This window comes from Tenebrio molitor, chromosome 4 (genome assembly GCF_963966145.1).
Source record: "Tenebrio molitor chromosome 4, icTenMoli1.1, whole genome shotgun sequence".
Lineage (NCBI taxonomy): Eukaryota > Metazoa > Arthropoda > Insecta > Coleoptera > Tenebrionidae > Tenebrio > Tenebrio molitor.
The window spans coordinates 335,653-359,150 of record NC_091049.1 but is presented as its reverse complement, the minus strand read 5'-3'; the positions used below and the strand labels follow the sequence as shown (position 1 = coordinate 359,150).

Here is a 23,498-nt window from a genome sequence, read left to right as displayed (position 1 = left end):
TAATACACAAATAACTTGTTCACATTAGGTAAATAAAGTAAACATTATTGCCACAGTAACAATGCTTTTGCAGAAATATTCTAAAATTAACACATATTGATCAAACCGGTGCCGTCACATTTACAAGTAGTATGCATTATAATTTTAAAAATCAATATTTAAATTAGAATTAATGTTTTAACAAAGTTAATTATACAGAGTGATTCACGTAGCCCGTTCGCTAGAAACTTTTTGATTTCCAAAAATCGTATTAATACGAAAATTGGTAGCCGACTACAATCAAATAAAATACTTTCAAAATGGTGACACTTCTGGAAATACCGGAAATCGACGCCATCTTTGTTTTTTTTTTTTTAATGGAAAAACCACAGACCATCAACAGAATTAAGACTTTCAAAACCCGTATAAAACATGGGAGACACTGACAACACTAGCGCTGCTCTAGCGTTAGGCCAAACTAAATTACCGAATTTACTCGTTAATCCGATCGGGAATTTCCGTTTAAAAAGAAGATTGATTTGAATATTAATTAATAATGTCATCAGTAATTTTGAATTTTCTAATTTCTGTCAAGGTTTAGTCAATAAATTTTATAAATTGTTCTACAAAATAAATTACTCCAAACCAGTCTCTTGAGATAATTTTTCGTTATCTCTTTATTTGGTAAGTTATTTTTTTCTTTTTGAAAAAGTACGAAATATGGTTTTTCAGATCGCAATTTTTATTTTATTTATTTGGATATGGGAAAAATTAAACATAAATGCTTTGTAAACAACAAGATCGGCGATAAAAAATAAACATTTTAAATATCCAAAATTAGAAGAACAAAGGAAACGATGGATAGAAGCTTTAGGTAAATGTTGCACCACCCTTCAAAACAGATAATGCCTTTATTTGCGAGAAACATTTTAGCAACAATTTCTTTACTCAAAAAACAAAACTCCATAAATACGCCCTGCCGTCGATTTTTCTTCGTGAAGACAAACAAACTTCAATAAATAATGTTAGACCAGCTGAACAAATTGAAAATTCTAGGATTACTGAAAATCCCACTGTAGAGAATCTAATCCTTCCTGTTATGCCCAAGGCCCAAAATAGACACCCAACAAAATCTTCTAGTGTGTTGCAAGTACTTGAATGCAAGAAAGTTAGTAGTCGTACTTCAAAAGGTAGAAACATTTATTATATGGACCGATATCAGCGAAAAACAATTTCAAAATTAAAAAATCTTTTGCACGATTCTAAAATTATCTCCAGAAATTTTAGAAGTTAACGCAAGATCAAATTATTGAACTAGATCTACCCTTCAATTCAGTTTCACTCGCCTTAAACTAACCCACTCATGCCCAAAAAATCCCAATTTATACACAAACTCGTTTAATGAACTACTAATTTGTTGTATATGTTAGAATTTGTATTAAAATGTTTAATACTTATTTAGTCGTTTCTATTTTTTTTTAATAAGTATCAATTTAAATCAAATTGAAAAAAAAAATAGGCAACTAGGTATACAGAAAGTCAGATATGCAACTTGTTATACATTAGTTTGGCCTAACGCTCGGGCAGCGCCACTTGAGCGCGTCCCCGAAAATGTAATCCCACTTGACAGTCTTACTATAGTTTAATTGTCTGTGGGAAAAACCCAATTTTGATTTCAAATTTCGATTCTACGTTAAATTTTGAGTTTAGAACGTCCTTCTGTCATCGTTTTTGACCTACATCTTTTTCGCAAAAAAGTGGAGTTGCAGGGCTTCATTGAAAAATTTATAACTTCTGAACCCTTGAAAATAAATAATTGATTTTTTTTTAATAGAGTTGCTAAAGGTTTGGCCGATCTTCCGCGCTACTAGTGACATCTTTTTTATGTTTCACACGCCTACTGCAATTTTTCAAAGTTGATAATCAGAAAATGTCGAAAACTTAATTATTTTTTTAAATGCCAACTACCGTTTTTGACACTAGATATAAATGTAAAATTTAATTTTAAGGCCACTTTTATTAACATTGTATATGCCTATTTTCGGCATTTTGCCGTTTTGCCGTAATTTCTATTTTTTGAATAAAATATTCTTTTTTTTATCAAGCAGTTGTTTTATTTGCATTTTTATTCAAAAATCATATTGCAATTAATAGTAAATATGTATGTAACAACAAAATGATAAAAACTAAGCAAATTAACAAAAACATATTTTCATGAAAATGCTCAATGTATTTTTTTGTTATTTTTTGCTAATTATTTTTGCGTAATTTTATTGGGCAATATTCTGTTCTGCATATTTCTGTTACAGTGAGGTAAAGCCTCATCTTGTTGTAAGTGTAGAACATTATGTAGAAACTTGTTGGTACATCTTAAACTAGACATTTTTTTTTAATTATTTTTTACGTGTGTATTTAAGTTGTGCAAACTGATTGTTGTACAGAGGGGAGCACGGTATTTCGGGCAGCAGTTTATGTCATTTAAAAAAAAAACAATATAGTCTAAGCTTTATTGTCATAAATGTCGTAATAATTAATTTTGATTGATTTCCAAAGTTTAATAAAAGACTGTTCAGTTTTCGGAAAATCACATCACTTTTCAGGATTGCTGAATGCAGTTTTTCAAAATGACATGTAACAATAGTAGAAAATGAGGTTAGGTTTAGGTCTAGCACCTAAAGCCTTTTTCACATCTTATATCAGTCAAATTTTAAGTCTGCCCGAAATTCCGTGCTGGCAATAGTACTACTGGAGGAAATAAAAAATCAAAAACAAATGTCAAGTGACAAACCCATTTAGATCAAAGAGCGTCTTGATACTCATTTTGAGTCTACTAAATGAGGACAACAAAACCTAACAAGGGGGATATTGTTGAGCAAAGTGTGAAAAAAGATGTTTTAAAAGATGGCCAATTTAGCCCTTTTTGTTAAAAGATCGAGGAAAAATTGATATTGGATATTGATGGAAATGTATTGACATACAAGCCAAAAAACTTTTTTCTACTGGATATATCCAGACGCCACATTACAAAATTTTCTGTAAATTATGATAAAATGTATTTACTATTCGCATGATCGTCAAAAATGAATTAATTCGCTTGTCTGCACCCTTGCATCAAATATTTAGTTGTAACACGCCCACTACTCCCGTTAATGAAATGTAGCAAACTTTTGTGGACCGCTGACAACTGAACAGCCTGCACTTCGTGTTCCAATGGTGTAAACTCGATTTTCAGTAGCAATTTCGTAGCAAGTTCGTTGTTTTTTACCTGTGAATGACACATTATCGATTCCACGCAGTCTCTGAAATTGTTTTCGCATGTGAAGCTTTAAAAAAATTGCGTCGAATAAAATAGCGGAGGCAACTCCCAAAAGCACGAATAATGACCAAATGGCCGTGATCTAATTAAGTCGACGGCTGTTACAACCATACCGAGCAGTTGCTTTGCATTATGGATTATTTTTACCCTTGCACTATACCCAGCGCCCCCCAAACGTTCGGCGCGGCGTTGCGTCCCCTACACCGGTCCCGTTTCAGGATGCGTCCCCGCGAATAAACATGCGATGAAGGAAAAATTTTGACGTTTGCTGCGAGCAAAATTGATCCGATTCGGTGGGAGTGCAGCAGAGAGAGACACGCACAGTCCAGCAGTTCGTAAATAATAGCGGCGGTTAACATGTAACGTGCCCTCCGGTGCGGTGGTGCAGTTCGCCCCGATGGATAAGAGAAAGTGCCGGAAAAGTAAATGCGAGGGTAAAATGTGACACCGGTACCATGTTGATCAAGAACCAGAAGATGGACGAGGTCAACACCGAAAATATCAACATCATCAAGAAGATCATCGATGACTTCGAGCACAACTCTCCGGGCAAGGCCTCCAAGCGCGGAAGGCGATGCCGCGGCTGCAAGATCAGCCGCAGCGACTCGCTCATCCACCGGTACAGGCGGTGCCAGATCTCGCCGAAGAGTGGGGGCAGCCTGGACGGAGCGTTCTTCCGGGTGCGGTGTCGCGCCGACAGCCTGGACGACTTCGTCAGGAGCGAGGACGAGGTCTACATCAATTTCGTGGAGAACGGCGACGATAACGGCAACGCGGACGCAAACGCGTTCAAGCCGCGCATCCGGAAGAGCTTTCTCAAGGCGAACAATGTCGCGGTCGACGAGGTTAAAGCCTACATGGAGTCGAAGAACCACCAGGAGAGGGTGTCGAAGAACGTGAAGGAGGTAAGACGTGGAATGAAATGGCTGTTTTAATTAAGGGAAGGAGGCCTGACGAGGGCGACTAGATCGACGATGCTCCACGTCAGCGCGTTTATTTTTGGCGATGAAACGGTGGAGGTTTCAGAACGAATGCGTTTGTTGGTGGTGAAAGACATAAATCTCTCTCTTGGTCTTGATGAAATGAAATTTGAATTTTGTCTTTGATGGATTCGGGGTCGCCTCGTAAACTTTCTTATGATGTGAGAACGTCCGTCGTAAAAAAATCGGGCCTGACGTGCTATAGTTTGTCCACTTATTTATGATGTTGTTGTCTTTTAAAAAATAAAGTCAAAGCCAACTTGATGAACATTTCAATTGAATATTTGTTACCACGACCTGCTGTATTATAACCGGCCTGTTCAAAAGTGTAGTTTGAGTGATCCCCGCAGAGCGCTAGTATACGGGCGCTTTTTGGGGATATTATTCATCTTAAGTTTTTGTCACCGAGAGTTTTTTTTCGTTCAAATGACATTCGAAAAATTAATAATACAAAAATTCAATTATAATGATTGGTTAAGTCGAAATCTGTAATCAAATCAGAAAACGGCAATCAAGGTTGATAGAACTGACTAATTTGTATTTGTAGTAGGTTGCCTCGTTGCCATTTAAAACAATAGTTTGAATTTTTTCTACATGAAGCCAGTAGCTAGTGATTAAAATTATTCCGTTAATTTCGATTACACCCTGTATGTAAAATCTGTAACGCCGTTGCGTTGCCATAACAAATAAAAATTTAACACATACGTTTTGCATTTCACAAGTTTTCCATTAATGCAAGGCAGATCCATATGAGGTGTGACTAGCATTCCATTAATTTCAATTAAAATTTAAAACGCAAACAAAAAGGAGCTTTCATGAAAAAACTCTCGTTTGAATTTTCTAAATGAAGGTATACTAATGCTCTCGGGGATCTTTGGATCATCCCTCATTAGTTAATTTTCGCATCTATTTATAAAATGTAAATTGCTGTTATTAATTGTATTAATCTGCCGTAGATTGTCTAGTGGCCGTTTGTACCGACATTTCTTATTTTTAAGCCAAGCTTAAAAACAATTGTTGCTACGATTTTAATAATTGTAACCAAGGTTTTAAGTTCTTCACTATTTCTAGCGTTATTAAGCGAAATATTATGGTGCCCTAGTTTTTTATATGACCAGGAACTAAAATGTATCTTTTTGATTTTGCGTGTGTTTATTACCTGAGCTCAGCGATGGCAATAATTATACGAAGGACGAAAATGTACAGCATTTCTGTGATGTGTATGTTATTTTGACAGTCTAATTTTTTTCCCAACTTGGTTTGGTCACGTATTAGGAGGAAATTTCATAATTTTATCTTTCTAGAATGCCTAACACATACACGTATCATTCAGAATTCAAGACAATGATTGTCAGAAACATTCCGAAGAATAAAGCAACTGAAATAGCTCTGCAACTCCATTCTGTATTAATCTAATTTGCTGGGAACCATTATTATTAGACTAAAATTTTATTAGGCTACATTTCAGTATCGTTTGCACACAAAATATCTGTGAAATTATATCATTAAATTAACAGAATTTAAGTGGTTTATGTTCAAATGGTATAATATCTGTTGTCCTTGAACTTTAATGAAATGCACGAGCAAATTGCATGAGCTGGAAATAATTGTGGTTAGATTTCTGCAGTAACCAATTTTCCAACTAACATAAACTAGGCAAAAATGAATAGGGAATTCCATAATTTTTCTTGAAAAGCAAAATAATTGCCCCAATCTTCCCACGTATTCTTAAACACTAGATAAATTTAAAATGTTACAGATATTGGAAACGTTACATTTAATGTGTATAGATATATAGGTACATATTTATAACACATTTCATTACAAATTTTAAACTGATTTATAAAAAATTCAAAAATTAAAAAAATCCCTATTAATTTTTGCCTAGTTTATTAAAAATTTGTGTCGCGTAATCAATCAATAAGTTGTCAATTTTGTATTAATTTACGTATATTGCTTCCGGTTAATTTCTTTCAATCGCTCTCATCGCCTCATATTTCAGACTTGTATATTTGGAAATTTTCAATTTTGGCTCGCCGCCTACTCTGTCCCGGCGCCGCCAGCAGAAACGCCCGCCAGATCGGCACGTCTTCATAAAAACTTCTTTTTCCTTAATTTTTTCTCGAACAATTGCATTGTAATCTTCGATTGACAGCTGAATGACAATTAAAGTGGCCGCAGGAAGCGGTCACAACACCTAAATGAATTGATACAGAACGGGGGAAAATTCACTGTGTAAAGGGTGAATCGATAAACGGGGTCGTTTTCAGGGCGCATGTCGACGAACCCTCCGTAGAATAATAGTCGCAGTCGAATGTCGCCAGGCGACTTGGCTATTGTCGCATACGGAACGGTTGGCTTTTCCGAATAGGCAAGGATGGGGGTCGGGATGGGGAAGAATGACTTGTGGGGTTGATATGAATGTCAAGGGCGACTGTCAATTAAGTCGACTAACCTGTAATCAATTAGGACGATATTTGATGGATGGTGTGGCAATGTCGAGGGCGCACGAGGTTGTCGACCCTCTGACGGTTATATGTATTTTTAAGGGACCTTGCAGGACGTGGATATTTTACTTTGGCGAAAATTTGCATAAATCAACACAATTTTCACCAACATCGATTTGTTAGATTGGGAGTCACGCCAGAAAAAAATGCTCGTAATGATAATAAGAAGTTAATAAGTATTAAATGTAAAAAAGAAAGAGTGAAGGAAACATTTTTTTCAGGAAGAAAAAAAAAAGGACTACGCAGGATTTATATAAAGTTTCTAACATCGTACTGGCTGTGATTTATTTGTATTTGACACCTAGTCATTTTTATATTAATCGTGCGGTGCTAAAATTTTGCTGCAATTGCTGCAAAGAAAAATAAATCAAAGCACCAGAACGCGGACAAATTGTGATTTCGCCTGAAGTAATGAGCGTTCAAAAAATGAGACTTTTTGCTTTACATTTCCTTCAAGCACATAACTTCATTTTCACTTTAATGTCAATTGCATCATTGATCATCAAGTCGCACTAAGAACACAAGGGAAACTCTCGTTGGTTACTCCCCGAAAGAATTATTTTCGCAAAGAAATAATTCACACCGCTGCTTGTTGGTTCAGTGACGTTTGACATCTGTGCTTTGACTACGCCATACGTCATCGGAAACAAAAGCAAGTGCCGCACGGCCACTACATTTTTGAACACATGTTAGTTAATAAGTCATGAAATAATGTTAGAACAACCGTCAAAATAGAAATATAAAAGTGTAGGAACGTAACAGGTTTTTTATTATTCTATGTTACCATCTTGAACAGGTCGTCATAAATCACAGTTGTCTGTAATTTATTTGTATAAAACCTACCTTTTAAAATTGTAACGGGTGACTATTAAAATTTTCACTTTGGGTTGACTATGGATCATTCTTTCTTTTCCGTTGCACCTTAGACTGACAAGTTTGACATTTCAAAACTATGTTTCAATTGTACTGACCGACGTTTGTCGTTCGTTCTTGCGTGTGTCTAAAGTAACAGGAAAAATAAAAACTCGTTCAAAGCCAACTCCAAGTGAAAATTTTAATAGTCACCCGTTATAAGTATTATACTGGGTGGTCCAAATATCGCGGAACAACTCAATAGGGCAATGTCAATTCATATTAGAAAATGATGATAAAAATAATAAAAAAATAAAAGTATAAAATATGATATACAGGGTGTATTTTTAAAATGTGCCGAAATTTTACCTACGAGGTTGTTTGACAACGTAGAAGACTAAAAGCAATTAAAAAAAATTGTAGCTCAAAAAATAAATGCCATTTTATTTTTTGACAGAATTTTTTAGATATTTTTTCCGAGTTCTACATGAAGCCAGTAGTTCGTGGTTAAAATATCTGTACAATTTTCAATAACACCCTGTATTCAATAAAGACCAGTTCACACATATTTGTCAGTTAAATGTCAGTTGTGGCCAAGATTCTGTGTCCGGAATAGTACTTGCAACACTTTATACTGACACATGCAAATCGATTTAATCGTTGTTTAATTTTGAAAAATACATCTTTAGACATAAATAATGAATGATTTTTTTTCTTCTGTGGTGAAAAAAATATCTCAATTACAGAAGTCGGTATTCCGACAACGTAGATAAGCCATAACAAATAGGTATTGTCTTTACGATCGTCACTGATTTTATGAAGAGGCTGTTTGGTAGTAAACATGACGGGGGAAAATGTCAAAGACAAGGAGATCTGTCACATCGTACAATACAAACAAACATGATTATTAGGGTTGCTTCGTATGTTATGATTCCGCCAACACGAGGGTGAAGCCACGTGTTTATTATATTGTAAATTAATTACATTAAGAACCTGCGTCAGAAACAAGAACCACACAAACAAAACGATCACACAGTCGGGCCCTAATTAAAAATGATTAAAAACTCTACGTGTGTTGAGTAGGTTTGATTGAAAAGCAACAAATACATTCGTTACGAGAAGTGTGTACTTCCATTAGCGAAATGAGAAGTGTTAATAAAAAATAGTTTAAAAAAATGTTTGTAATTGTTCTTAATTTGTTAATGCAGATTTTTTTGCTGTTTGCGTTTGAATCTGTTAATACACTCACCGGCATAAAAAACGACTCATTATGATTTCTTTAATAAATGATCTAGAAATTATATTTGTGCTTATTTTTCTTTATTATAGTTAAATTGGGATATTTTCAATGATCGGGAGTGCTATGGTCACCATGGCAATCGAATTATTTTGTTTAAATAAATTATTAGAAAATTTACGTTACTTCCACGTTATGTTTGTGTCGGTTGATTTACGTATTAAAAGATTTAATGTGACAATACGGGATACTAATTCAAAATGCTGTTCAAATTTTGGCAATTTTTAATAACATAAAATTTTTTCTAAAAGATTACTTTTATTTTTTTTTTTCATTAAAATTTTATTTGCTGTGTTTAATGTTTTGTTTGTCGGATATTCTTTGGCAAAGAATAACTTAATAACTTAAATAACACTTATCAATACAACATGATATCCAAAAATTTTTCTAAGACAATGAATTACTTAATTATATTAATAAAATTCAAAGTGAGTCGTTTTTTGTGCCGGTCAGTGTACAATAGTTATTTATGCAACAAGTGCAAAAAGTGAATGATTATTGCACGCGACGTGAAAATTGTCCCAAGAGCCGCAGGCTAGTGAGACAACACGTCAAGTGCAATAACACTTTTTGCACGTGTTGCATATTTTCTACGATCGAACAAAAAAACAACGATAAACAACAGTTCAGTCCTGTGCGTCGTCCGTGAAAAATGCATTGAACACTCACTTTTTGGACGATCCTAGAAAGAAAAATTAATTTGTTAGTTCAAATAATAAAAATTATTCTTGTCTCCCATTTTTTTATCACACGCGCATACAGGATGATTCTGAATTAAGTTTGGAAAAAAAGTGTGGAGTATCGTTCACACAAATTAATTCTGCGTAAATGACTTTTGAAGGTGAAATCAAAAGGATGGAAATTACCCTATATTCTTGTATTTTCAACGCCTATGAATAGGGAAAATTTGTCCGAATTTGTTCATTTCATTAGCAATCATTTTTACATCAACTCCACAATAAGGTCGTAGGTGCAAGCACACTGTTTTGTAAATGTTTCCATGGAAATGATCGAGAGGAGTTTGTGACTGACGGGCACCTTTTACCTTTCATTATTATTGTTGCTAAACTACCAAGATAATCAGGCCCAAATTTTCAATCATTTGTATCTTGAAAATGAAAAAAAAATTATACTATAACATCTTCTCATTATCACCAATTACCGGTTTTTTTCCCAAACTTATTTCAGAATCATCCTGTATATGTACTATCATACTCGTATTTTATTTCATAAGGTTTTCTGTTGCATTTCTTTTCTTAACTTCTTTTACGTTAAGATGCGATTTATTAAACTACGAAGTCATTGGATTTTTCTTAAGACAAAGTAACTATATTTTTTATTTATGTGTTAATAATAGCACCACTAGTTTTTCAAATTTTTAAATAATTAGTTGGTCTATGTTTTTTTTCTCATTTCTTGAATCCCGATTTTTAGTGAGCTTTTATCTCTTCTCGTAATTGCCAAGCCAAGCAAAACTTCTTTTATCGCTCGGTCGTGAAAAAACATCAACTTAAATTGGTTCAGAATCGTGCTTGATGATTATGACAGAAATTTTCCACCGGTTCGACGATCATTTTTCACGTTCGGAAATGTTAAAAATGCTTTCTCCGAATCTTTTCTTTAACCCTCCTCCATTAAAATCTACGATTGCTTTGTGGTTTACAGCACCTTTTTTGTTCCTCAACACGTTTATTCTCGTGAACGAAAATTATCACACGTTATCTTATTTTAATTTTAACTAACGTTAAGCTAACAAATAAAAAATAACTTGCTTTTGAGATCTGGTTGATTCAGTGTTTATTTTAATTTATTTTTTTTTTGTAATGAAATTAACTTAAACAAATATTATTACAGGGACTTACACAAACAATTCGGATGAGCAGTTGAAATATTGAGACCTGCGGGGATTAAACCGTAAACTCTCTTCATCAATTTAAATTAAAAAATACTGCGTATTTTGTTTTCTGTTTATTTGGTGCTCTTATTCCATATAGTGAGTTGAAATAGGAGTTTAATGTAAATATTACGCAACAAATAAAAAGAAAAATTTTAAAATTTGTCCACGTGATGATGGTTTGGGAGTGACGAGTGAACAGATCTGCAGTGCAGAATTTTTGGAATGGAAAAACTAAATTGAATAGTTCTGCCTGAAAGTTGAGAAACGCAAAGATGAATTTCAACACGGAAAGGAATTAAAATATGTGGTAACCAATTAAATGGAAGCTTAATGGAAAAATAATTGCTGTAGATCTACAGGGTGTAATCGAAATACACGGAATAATTTTAACCACGAGCTACTGGCTTCATGTAGAACTCGGAAAAAATATTTAAAAAATGGCGTACATTTTATAAAATATGACATACTCGTACAACGGTGTATTTTAAAAATGTGCCGAAATTTTACCTACGAGTTTGTGGGACAACGTAGAAGACTAAAAGCAACTATAAAAAATTGTACTTCAAAAATTAAACGTCAATTTATTTTTTGACATAGAATTTTTTAAATATTTTTTCCGAGTTCTCCATGAAGCCAGTAGCTCGTGGTTAAAATTATTCCGTGTATTTCGATTACGCCCTGTATAGTTCTAAGTTTCAAGATTATTTTTTTTTTTTATGTGAAATAATGTACAGACCGTTTGTCAAATAACAATATATTAATTTGAGTGGTGAATTAGTTTCTTATGAGAACGTTTTGTTTTACACTTATCTGAAAAATTTACAGTGCAAACATTATTTAGATTATCTGTAATAGTAGACACTCGTTATAAAAATTTAGAAACAGCATTTTGTTTATTTGCTTGGGAAAAGTGTCTCAACAGCTAAAACTATATCTCGAAACCATTTTCTACCCCAAAGCGTACACATTTTTTGTCATGATCCGATATTGCTCCCGAGAAACCGCCTCTGCATTACCGTCGTCGTCTGCAAAGAAGTAGGGCTTGATGAGGCCCTAAATAAATCACTTGTGGATCCTGCTGCTTGAAACGTTCGATCAAGTGACAAATCATTGTATCAATACCAATTTAAAATAAAATTGCTTAAAAATTACTTAAGCTTATTGAAAATGTTAAAATGAATTACTAAAAAACCTATTGAGGTTTTGGACTTTTTTGTGACATAAGAACTGCTTGTTAAAAGATTAAAGTAAAACCACTTTGCGGGGTAAATACTGGGTTTTTATAAATGTTTCTGACATCATGGCGTGTCAAGAAAATTTGCCATTTACTATGCCATGACCCATGAGGATGTTTTTGAAATACACGTACAAGAAAATTCTAAGCAAGTAATTATTAACTTCCTACCAGAAACTCTTGAAAAACGCTGTTTTATGCATTTAAAAGAATTTGAAACTATGTATATCAGAACCATAAATGTCTTATTGAACTATCTTTTCTGATCTCACAGCACAGAATTATTTCTAGTTCTTTAAATTTAAAAACTCTTAAAATATTCAACCATTATAAAAATAGTTTTCTTCTTAACGCTCTAACCAACTATACTATGCTATATTTTAGCAAAATTCTTCTATTTTTGAAACAAGCAAAACTTACAAATAATAATCAATAAATTACCTTTCTTTAAAATTTATTGAAAAACTTTTACTCTCCCAATAACTTAATTTCCGAGTTTTGGGGTTGTGCCAAGTTTTTTTTTCTGACGTTGAACAAAGCAAAATTAGGAAGAATTTATTCATAATGTTTTTGTTAATTTAGTTCTTAGTAAAATAAATTACAAGGCTGTGGTAAGCAATAGGTAAGCATAATTAAATACAAGAATCTAATAAAAGTGGAATTTATGAAAATGTCTGGTGTGTTTATCTATTTATCTATTCGGTGATTGCGTCCATTAAGACTGCAATGATCGTTTTTTGTGAGCTAGATTTAATAAACAAAAGCAAAGGTGGGGAGTGTTATTTTTTTTTAATTTTTCGTTCAAAGTGCTGCTTTGTCTAGTGAGCCTAGATCATCGAAAATTAAAAATAGGTAGATTATTTTTAGACAGTTTGAGTATCCAGTAAAAAATTCATCGCGAGCTCAGTCCTTATCTCGAAATAAACCCTCCCCCAAGAGTGTAAATACGTCCTTCGGCGTCCACCTAATTCATGAACGAGCCGATTACGCGGCGCACGTGAGACGTCCCGCCGCCGGTGTCGCCGCCGTCGAACTGCGCCGCCTTCCGAATTCGCCCCCTGTTGCATCCCTGCGCACTCCGGTCCAGAATCAAGCCTCTCCTCTGGCCGTTTAGTATCAAACTAAAACGTTCCAAGACACAACGTCAATAACTCGGCTCCCATCCCGCGATTTGACCATTATGAATGGAAACGCGTGCGACAGTGTCTGGTGAAAACGGGAAAAGTGCGTTCGGGATTCGGCTTCGCGCCCTGGAAGTGAGGAATGCCCGGAGCAGCCCGGAACGAGAAGGCGACGGTGGAAGCGCGGCCCGGATTCCCCGGCGCTTGGCAAGGATCCATCGGTCGTGTGTAAAACATCGCCGCTTTCTTTGTTTATCGGTGCGTAAGGAATCCCTCGAGTAACGACAAGGTCCTGGATTGTTGTGGACGTCCGATCTAAGATGGGGTCTCCCATGTTGTGAGGCATAGTACTCGCGCGAAATTCCGGCTTTTGTGGGATTGCAGAATTAAAATGGTGGAGCTATTCGAAGTAGAGCTTGTTGTTCAGGTGTCGAATACAAAAGTTGACAGGAAATCCGGTACACGTTCGCTAGAATTATTTATGAATATGTTTTTCACGACGGTTTGTGGAGGTAATTTTTGGACAATTTGAAGCTTTTGTTGTGACAAGTTTTGTGTGAAAAATTCAGCATTTCGTGTTAGGAACAAAATGGTATTTTTCGGAAGCGTTAAAAGATATTTATTGATTTGGTTTCTGTTTTTATTACTATTTTCGTTCTCTTATACTACGTTTTGTTTGTCGAGTTAAAACAGAAAAGGCACAGATTCATTACGATTTTTTATTTTAAATATGTAATATTTAAAATTCAAGAAAATAAATAAAAATCAAATTAAACGTGGGAATTTGTGAATTTTGAAAGTTTTGAAAACTGTATGGTATTTAACATTACTAACTAGCATGGTAAAAGGGTTTTTACTGGCGACAGAAGGATATGACGGGAGACCCGAAGGCGAGCCAGTCACCTTCTGGACCCATTACCTTGCGTGTATTGTTGAATATTTTATTTGTTCCACACTTGTAAATAGTTATACCAACTATTAAAAATTCCAATATTTGAAAAAAAAAATCGTATGAGCTTTACACGTATTGCTTTGGAAACGGAGGAGACTCATATGAGCACGGGTGTAAAATTTTACTGGCTAGCCAGTAAAAATTTTACGCACAGCTGTATTAGAAAAGTTGGTTTGCATCTTGTTACTATGAACGAAACTTCAATTTTACATCTGGCGGGCGGTAAAGTAACTTTACAGGTCCGGCGGGCTGTAAACCAAAGCAAAAAGCCCGCAAATGGACAGAGACAACCTAGATTTTTTTTATTATATTCGCTGGCTGGTCTTTTTAAATTTAAAATTTGTTATTAACATTGATGGGTAGTTGTGCGTAAAACGTTGTATGTACCTCAGGCCGACAGACCTTTACGGCCTTGGACGAAAAACTTCGTCCGCGGGCGTAAGTTAATCTTTCGGCCCTCTATACTCTACTCTACGTAAATAACTATATATTACAGGCTAGCCAGTTAAGAGACATTTTACAAGTGCGGAATAAATAAAAAAAATTAATCAGTTGTTTTAATTTATTCGCTGATTAGTATGGTAGGATACTTTTTTTATCAAGATTAATTAAGATTTATACAGTTTGAGTTAGCTAAACAAATGCACTAACATTATTAAAAAATAATCCTTCAACTGAATATAAAAAGGTACAAATTTATACAAAAAAAATTGTTTTGTTGTCTTGTTTTAATTAATAATAATTAATACCTCCTACCAGGGTTATCACAGAATCCTAAAAAAACCTGCATACAATGAGAGGGCACCACACATTAAATTTACCACAAAACAATTTCAAATTATTCTATAGTTTCTGTTTTATACGACTGACCTGCTGTATATTAAACTTCATTAGTTTTGAATATTTGAAAAAAAAAAAAATAAAAATCGAATTTTCAACACTTAATCAAAAGCTTTTTTAAAAATTTAATTTTCGATCAAAATTTTTACTGCGATGCTTTTTTAAATCGTGTTTTTACAGTGTACAAAAACAAACTGTTGAGCTAATTAAATTTATACAACTCTACAGAATGTTTGCTTTCGTTTTTCACTCAATTAAAATTTTCGACAAATGCTTTTTTTGTTTATTTATTTGACTAAAGTATCAACATTTTTTTGACTCTTCATGATAAACTGTATATTTTTTGTTACAACTCAAAATTAAACTTAAATGTATGTATATAGTTATAAATTTTTATAAATCCAACAGCATTTAGTTGAAAGCTAAGTATTTTTTTTTTATTTGCCGAGAACTTTATTTTATTTCGTTACGATTCCGACAGGTTCACAGAAGTCTTTCTGTTTTAATTATGACCAAATCAAAAATACAAGCGACTGTCTGGTTCCTCACCCTATTGATTTTCTACCCCATTGTCTATCTATTTTGATTTCCTCGCGCACATACATATACAGCCACCAATAATTTTTAATTGATTTACTCATAATTGATGTTAATAATTTCTTAATAGGACGCGAAGTTGCATATCTTGTTCAAACAATAGATTTCAATATTTGGACTTACCAACTACAAATTTAGTGCTAACTTTAATCTAACCTTGTACAACAAAGCCTGCTAACAAAGTCACATCTTTGCAATTTATTTAATTATTTTAAAAATATTTGCACGCAACTATATCGCATAATAAACAAATTAGATTATTCCTCGAAAGTAGTTTTTTTTTTAAGGTTTGAAAAACCAGTTATCTAGTTTGCACATTCTTAGCTTGACCCGAATTTTTGTTCAAAATATAAAACAGATCTGGACAAGCACAATTTTTGTTTTCCTGTGTATGGTTAGAAATTTACAAAGTCCAAGTTATAAATACAACAACAGCTCCACATGCTTTTGACATTATTTATCATTCCGTTTGCCAAACGCACAAATAAATTCTGCGTTCTTGGAAGCCACTTCCACCGGTCGAAATTAAAATTCCTTGCATTAAATGTGACATTTTTACTTCCTCACTATCTAAATTCGGGTCAAACAGTTAAAGTAAATATTTTAAATATTAGATGTGTTTGCCAGCCGCGCCAGTTTATTCTGATAATTTAGTGGACAGTTTAGATTAGAATCCGGTTCCAGATAACATCGATTTTTCGCAAGGTGAGAGTGATCGCCGAATTTCTCGAAAAATACTTCCTATTTTGCATTCTAATTGGCTAATCGGAACGTAAAAAGGGGAGCTTGCACAAACGAAAGGGTAGTTCTTTTAATGTGGCACGACGAACGAGGTCGAGTCACGCGAGTCATAAAATTTTTATTTGAACCTGAACAATTGAAGGAAGGATGTGGGGTATCGATTGTCTTGTACAACAATCCAGGATATGTCGTTTACGTGGCGCAAGTGAGGTAGAGTCGGACGGAAAGGAGCCAGATGTGGTGGATTTTTGGAAAAGATGTTTTGTTTTGAAGGACGGTGAACGACTGTAACTCAAAAAGTAGATCTCGCCAAAGCAAAATATGTTGTGTTGCAGCAGCTAAAGTGTAGACGTGAGAGACGTTCAAAAGCGCGTCACGAAATGTTCCTTTTTCACGTGACTTACAGATATAGTAGTTTACGTCGGCTTAGCAAACAATTTAAAAAAATTAGAAACATACCAGAGCGTCTAGAATCTAGATGCTGTAGAAAAAATCCAATTAGAAAAAGTGTTAATTTTTTTCTAAAGGCAATTTCTCTAAATGAAAATTTAAAAAATCAAATTTGTACGTTGTAATGTTTGTAATAAATTATCCGAAATTTGTTTGTCAAAACGTGAAATCGTTGGAACGGATTGTAGAACGTCGGTGTTGTGCTTTTTATTTTTTTTTCCTTCTTGTTTCGTGCTAGTTCTGGTCAGTGACATTTGTCCAAAACCAAAACAATAATTATATTAAGTTCATAAAAAATTCATCAGCGCCTTGCTCTGCTTAGGAAATAGTGCCAAAGCGCCACTAATCACAACATCTGTAGAAAAAGCTCTCATAAATTATATACAGCGGGATCAATAGAACCTAAATGGAAGTATGAATAATCCATCACGATTGATTCTCGGTGAGGCGATCGTACTAAATAGTAGGATACAAACATTGCCGTCATCATCGTTTTCGAGCTCTATTATTTTCGTCCGACAGCTACTTCGCCGTCGCCGCCGCCGCCACCAGACTCGATTCCGTCACCAAACGAATCTGATTGGACGTATCTCGCGCCAATTCCTTTGCAGAAATAAATGACAAACCGTGTCTTTCCCCAACCGTTGTAAACATATCATCTCGGCTAAATTAAAACCCCACAAAAAATGTAATCATGACGGACCACCTCCTGCAACCCACCGAGATTCCCCTCATCATCACGTCAACCAACTCCAGTCCGGACGCCTCCCGGAACGTCGCCGACCGGAGGAGGAAGAGCGTCGACGTCCGGAAGCAGAGCACCCACGGCGAAGGGAAGACCCTGCAGCCGGGAGGGTCCTTCAAGTACGAGATCGGCCGGAACAGGTCCGTCTCAAATTTGATCAGCTTGCCGGCGAAGTGGTCCAGCGTACGGATCAAGGGCACCGGCTTCAATGAGTCGAGAAAGAGCATCGTCAAGATCGAGGCCTGCAATGGCCTCCCGATGGGGAAGAACATGGAGTACCAGAACCTGCTCAGTCCGACGCAGAATCAGGTCAAGAAAAATATTGGAAATGTAAGTGGGAGGGTTGTTCGCAACAGGGTTGGTGGTTTTGTTATGGGCCATGGTATTAACTAAAATATTTCTAATGGTTTCTGGAACAGTTGGAAAGAATCGAAACACTTTTATATTAAAATAATTTGAACACAACAGATGAATTAGATTTGTAAAAAAGGTGTAGTTATCGTTGATTCACTTTTTCCCTTAACTGTTAAAAAAATTATGACATTTGTAGTTTTTGTCGCAGTTTCGAGTTGTTTTCCAATTCCCTCAATTTCACTTTGCTCCACCGCTTCCTTGCGTAATAGCTTGATTCTGTCACTCCCGAAGAACTAAGCTCTCTAATGGGGGCCACACACACAGAGGGAAGAGTCAAGACTTGAATGCACACGCCACGGGGTACAGTTAAAACTCCGTGTGTGTGGAGAAGAATGTGGCACGCGCATTCAAGTCAGTTGGAATCAAGACTGTCTTGATTTTTGGCGTGCACATTCAAACCCGCGCGGGGATAACTCACTGTGTGTGGCGACAACGACAAGTCTCTTCATGCTTCGGTTAAAATCAGTGGCGGCCGTATTTTGTCTGATTTACTAAATATGCCTCCTGAATACAATACAGGGGCACGCCACTGTTATCAGACAAATTTCCTTTTTGGCCACCATCACAATGAACGTTTACTGCACAACTGACGGGGAAGCAGTAGTGTGTGTGTACTTACAGAGAGTACGGGTTTAACTTAGAACAAGCGTGTACACTTTTAACTGCACATTCTTCCCTCTGTGTGTGTGGCCGGCTTAACACTGAAAGAATTCCACAAATCTGCCTAGTACCTACGAGTAGTTCTCGAGTTTATCGAGAACATACATACATACAAGACGCGCGAGAAATTTTACGTGTATAGTCCATTTTTTTATTATAGTCCGATGAGCTTAGTCCGAATCAAGAAGTCGACATGACCTGCGTCTGCTTTCGACATTTGACAGCAGTGCATGGTTCTACCAATATTTGAAAATTTATTTAGGCAACATGAGACAGATATTGTGTTCTTTCGTGCTTTCTTGGTATTTCTGCAAATTTATTCCTCCGTTTTAATTTTATATTTCAAAAAACCGCTCCCTTCAGAATGCTTTTGATAACTATTTACATATCAACTAATAGGTCAGATATATTAAAAATTGTTGAAAACAGCACTAAACAACCACGTTTAGACTGTCTTTCTTTCTTCCTAGATTTTGTTTCGGCAACGCCATGAACACAAAACAACCTCTATGAATTAGTTTACCCCCTTACCTGTTAACTTCCAGTCTTGCAAGTTTCCGCGCAATTCCAATATTATTTTTGCAATTTACAAATTCTGTAAAAGGATCTGTCAACATGCTTTTCGTTGGCATCATACGTAGGATATTTCAAGCAAAATTAAACAAAATTATCACAAATAACGTGGTTAAAACGTAACCTAAAAATTTGACGTCGCTAGTGGAATAAACGTACAATTCGCGTCTTGCTCTAATCGCACATGCTAAAGCGAGATGCATAGTGGGACACGCTTAATACAATACGTACAAGAATTCAATAGTTTGTTTAGATTAGGGGAGAGAGGGGTAAAATGATCCTATCAGGTGAAATGATCCCTCTCAATGACGACAGAATGGTTAGCGCAATCTAGCGGAAATTGATTACAACATCACTTACAGATGCAGTTGCAGTCAGGGCACCCAGTATTGTTCCAAAGCTAGCACGCATAGCGTCAGCAGAGTGAAGTATTTATTTTTTGTGACATTGATATAAGGCCAACCGGCTTTTGTTACCATTGTAAGTACACTTACTGCGACGTAGTTGTAAAATTGCATTCATTTGTGATTAGAGCATTTTGTAAACTTTCGATATACTGCAATATCATCACATTTTTTCGCAAATTTAACCTAAAAAAAAATAAGTAAATGTGAGACATGCGGTGTGGGGTAAAATGATCCTGCATAGTAGGGTGTAAAATGATCCCGGGGATCATTTTACCCTCCTCAACGATTTCTAAGTAAATAAGTTTTGTTTCAGTCTACACAATGCCTCGTACGTATATACGAAAGACCACAAGGCAAAATTGGTCAGAGCGGAGCATGGAAAGTGCAATTAACGCAGTCAAGAACCAAGGAATGCCAATAAAAACCGCTAGCAGAAATTTTGGAGTTCCTGTAATGTCCTTAAAACGTCGAGTGAGGAGTAGGAATGTTATTACTAACACTCACAAAAAAATATTGGGCAGCAGAAAGACAGTCTTCTCTGCTGAACAGGAAGAAGAATTGGTAAATTACATTTTGGACATGGAAGTGAGAATGTATGGTTTAACTACCCATGATGTTCGAAGTTTAGCATATCAACTTGCTGAACGAAATGGTATTGCTAATCACCCATTTTCACTTGAAAATAAAATTGCTGGTCGAGACTGGTTATTTGGTTTCCAAAAGAGACATCCTGGATTATCACTGCGTGTCCCAGAAGCAACATCGGTTGCTCGAGCAAAAGCTTTTAATAAACCGGTTGTTTCAAAATTCTTTGATTTATTAAAAGCTGAATACCAAAAGCACAACTATCCAGCTCATAGAATATACAATGTGGACGAAACTTCATTGTCCACCGTTCCCGGACGCAATTCGAAAACTTTTGCAAAAAAAGGTCGCAAGCAAGTTGGCCGTGTTACTTCCGCAGAACGTGGACAATCATCAACTGCAGTGATATGTATGTCAGCTGGTGGCATGTTTCTTCCACCAATGATTATTTTTAGTAGAAAGAGAATGAAACCTGAATTAAAAGATGGAGCTCCTCCAGGTACCATCTTTGCATGCAATGAATCTGGCTGGATGAAAGAAGAAGTGTTTTCCTTATGGTTTGAACATTTTTTGTCTTTTGCAAAACCTTCGCCAGAAGATCCAGTTCTTCTAATTTTAGATGGGCATCTGTCCCATACAAAAAATTTAAATGTCATCGTTAAAGCAAAGGACAATTTTGTTTCTATCTTATGTTTACCTCCACACTGTACGCACAAGCTCCAGCCACTAGATGTAGGAATTATGTTTCCACTTAGTACAGCTGTAGATCATGCACTTGAAAGATGGCTAAACAACAACCCTGGCAGGACTATAACAACCTTTCAAATAAGTAAAATTTTTTGTGAGGGATATCTAAAGGCTTGCACTCCAGCCAATGCGATTAATGCATTTAAAAAAACAGGGATTGTGCCTTACAACAGTGGTATTTTTAATGATTTAGATTTTATAGCGGCTGAAACCACGGATGAAAAAGAAACAACTGAGATTGAGTTATCTGAAAATGTTGAAGCAAATGCCACTGATTTAGGTGAAGCCAGTACAAGTAACACTAGTCCAAATAAGACTGAGGATGTTGAAATTGATAAGACTCACGATACGTCGTTTACCAAAGCCGGTCCTATCACACTTAGGCCCTTACCTAAAATAAGTGGACCCCGAGCACAGAGGAAAAGGAAATCTGTAGGTACCGTATTGTTAACCAGTACGCCTTACAAAGATAATTTAACAGAAGAAAAAAAACAAAAAGCTGCTAAGGAAGAAACAAGAAAAAACAAGAAAGGAAAATGCAACCCAAAAAAATCAAAAAAAGGGCCTCCCAAAAAGCTTGCAGAAAGTAGCAGCGAAGAATCAGAACAGGAAAATGGTGCACTCTGTATTTATTGTTCTGAACCCTATGGAAATTCTATCGAAGGCGAAGGGTGGATACAATGCTCACGGTGTCGTCAATGGGCTCATGACGCTTGTGCAGGAATAGATGAAAACGCCTGGGATGACTTCATCTGCGACCTTTGTCTAACAAATTCATCTCATAATGCTAATTCATCCAAACGCCTATTAAAATTTTGAAGATTTGGTATTTTTTTAACTTTTGTTCATCCAATATAACTTTTTTGTGCATTTATTAGTGTGGGATCATTTTACCCAAACCTGTGTACAAAATGATCCTTTTGCAACTACCCAATTATTTATACATATATATAAATTCAGAAGCTTGAAGGCGCCAATAAAAATATTTTTGAGTAGCTAAATGATGGATAAAAGCGATGTATATAGTTACGCACAAATTCACTCAACACGTTAAGAAAAATCAATTTTTCTTTCTTAGAGGGATTATTTTACCCCTCTCTCCCCTATGTTGAAAAGAGATAGCAATATGACAGTTGTTCTGCTTTTTAATTGATACCAAAGACTAAGGACATTTAAACGGGGGTACATCTCCCATCTTTGTCAAGAAACATGACTTTTCTTTCTAGTGAGCCCTCTTTATATAGTTACTCTTTGTTGATACATCGGACTATAATTAAAAAATGGACTATAGTGTGTGTAAATAACAAATGAACGGTGAAAAATTAATTGTGCGTGTTTGCTTCACAACATTTCAATAGTAGCGGCAAAGAACAATTTACAACCCAATTACAAAACAACAAATTTATTTAACGAGATGAAAAACACACAATTATTGTACAATAAAATGTGTGAACTGTTTGTTTGTTTTTTATGGTAATTTTGTTTTCCTCTAACGTAAAATATTTTCAGTGGAAAATACGAAAATATTTTAATTCATTTTCTTTGTGGCAACTAATGGAATTTAATAGCTTGATTTCAAAATTAAAAAGGTTTATATTTTTTGTTCTGGTTTTTTCACCATTCATACAATATCAAGAGGGCTTTAGAATGTCATTTGCTCCATTTCAATACATGTGTTGAATGACATGTATTGTTACCTGTTGTCATTATCTCGTAAGCAACAAAATTTGGCATAATTTATGTTTTTGGAGGATCAACAAGCTGAAATTAAATGTGTCAGTAGCAATAAAGTTGAACACTGAATGGAGTGTAGCTATAGTAAAGCATATTGCATTGTTTAATTAATTTATGATGCATTTAAGGTATGTTCGCAACCTGCAATGTGGAAGAAACACAGAATTGATAACACTTTAATTTATCAGTGTATTAGATAAACACTAGACGATGACGGTAGTATTAATTGACCGTTAGTTGCCTTACTCTATATGAAAGGTAAACATCCATTTTTGTTTTGTTTTTCAAACAACAATTTGTTTTTTATGGTTTCAAAACCAAAAGGGAATGTGGAAAAAATTAATTTAAGATTCGTTTATTCTGTTGACAAAGTTTTTATACAGCGTGTTTCTGAAATAAGTGCATTAATTTTAACTGGTAATAGAACTCATCAAAAGGAACAACTTTTCTCTCTGCCATTTTGGCAAAAAACGTTGCGTAATGGCTTAAAAAAATAGGAAAGATTTTCCTAAAACCGTTCATATCTCCAAAACCAAGCTACCTAAAAACGTGAAACAACCAGATTCTTACGAAGTGGATTTTTTGCTATACGGGTAGATTTATTTGAATTTCGATTTCTGCGTTAAAACACGTTTTCTGGATGAAAATGGATGTTTTTTTCATATTAGCGCTGATCTCAATTAACCATTGCAGTATTTAGTGGCGTAGGGCTATTTTAGTGAAAAATCTCTCCAATTTTTTTTTTGGAATTAAACATCGTTTTTCGGCAAAATGGTACATAGAAAAGTTGTTCCTTTTGGCGAGTTCTATTACCAGTTAAAATTAATGTACCTATTTCAGAAACACCCTGTATATTCACATTTAAATGCG

General features: G+C 35.2%; 1 protein-coding gene across 4 annotated transcripts in view; it reads left to right on the top strand.

Annotated features, from left to right (window-relative positions):
• Positions 1-23,498, top strand: part of LOC138129954 (potassium voltage-gated channel unc-103-like) — a 94,545-nt gene that overhangs the window by 46,878 nt on the left and 24,169 nt on the right. The window contains exon 2 of one of the 4 annotated variants that reach the window (XM_069046293.1): positions 3,514-4,200. The exons of the other annotated variants lie outside the window; for them this stretch is intronic. Within the exon in view, the coding sequence (XP_068902394.1) occupies positions 3,751-4,200 (450 nt within the window). The 5' untranslated portion in view covers positions 3,514-3,750. The remainder of the gene's footprint in view (positions 1-3,513; positions 4,201-23,498) is intronic. 4 annotated transcript variants of the gene reach the window in all.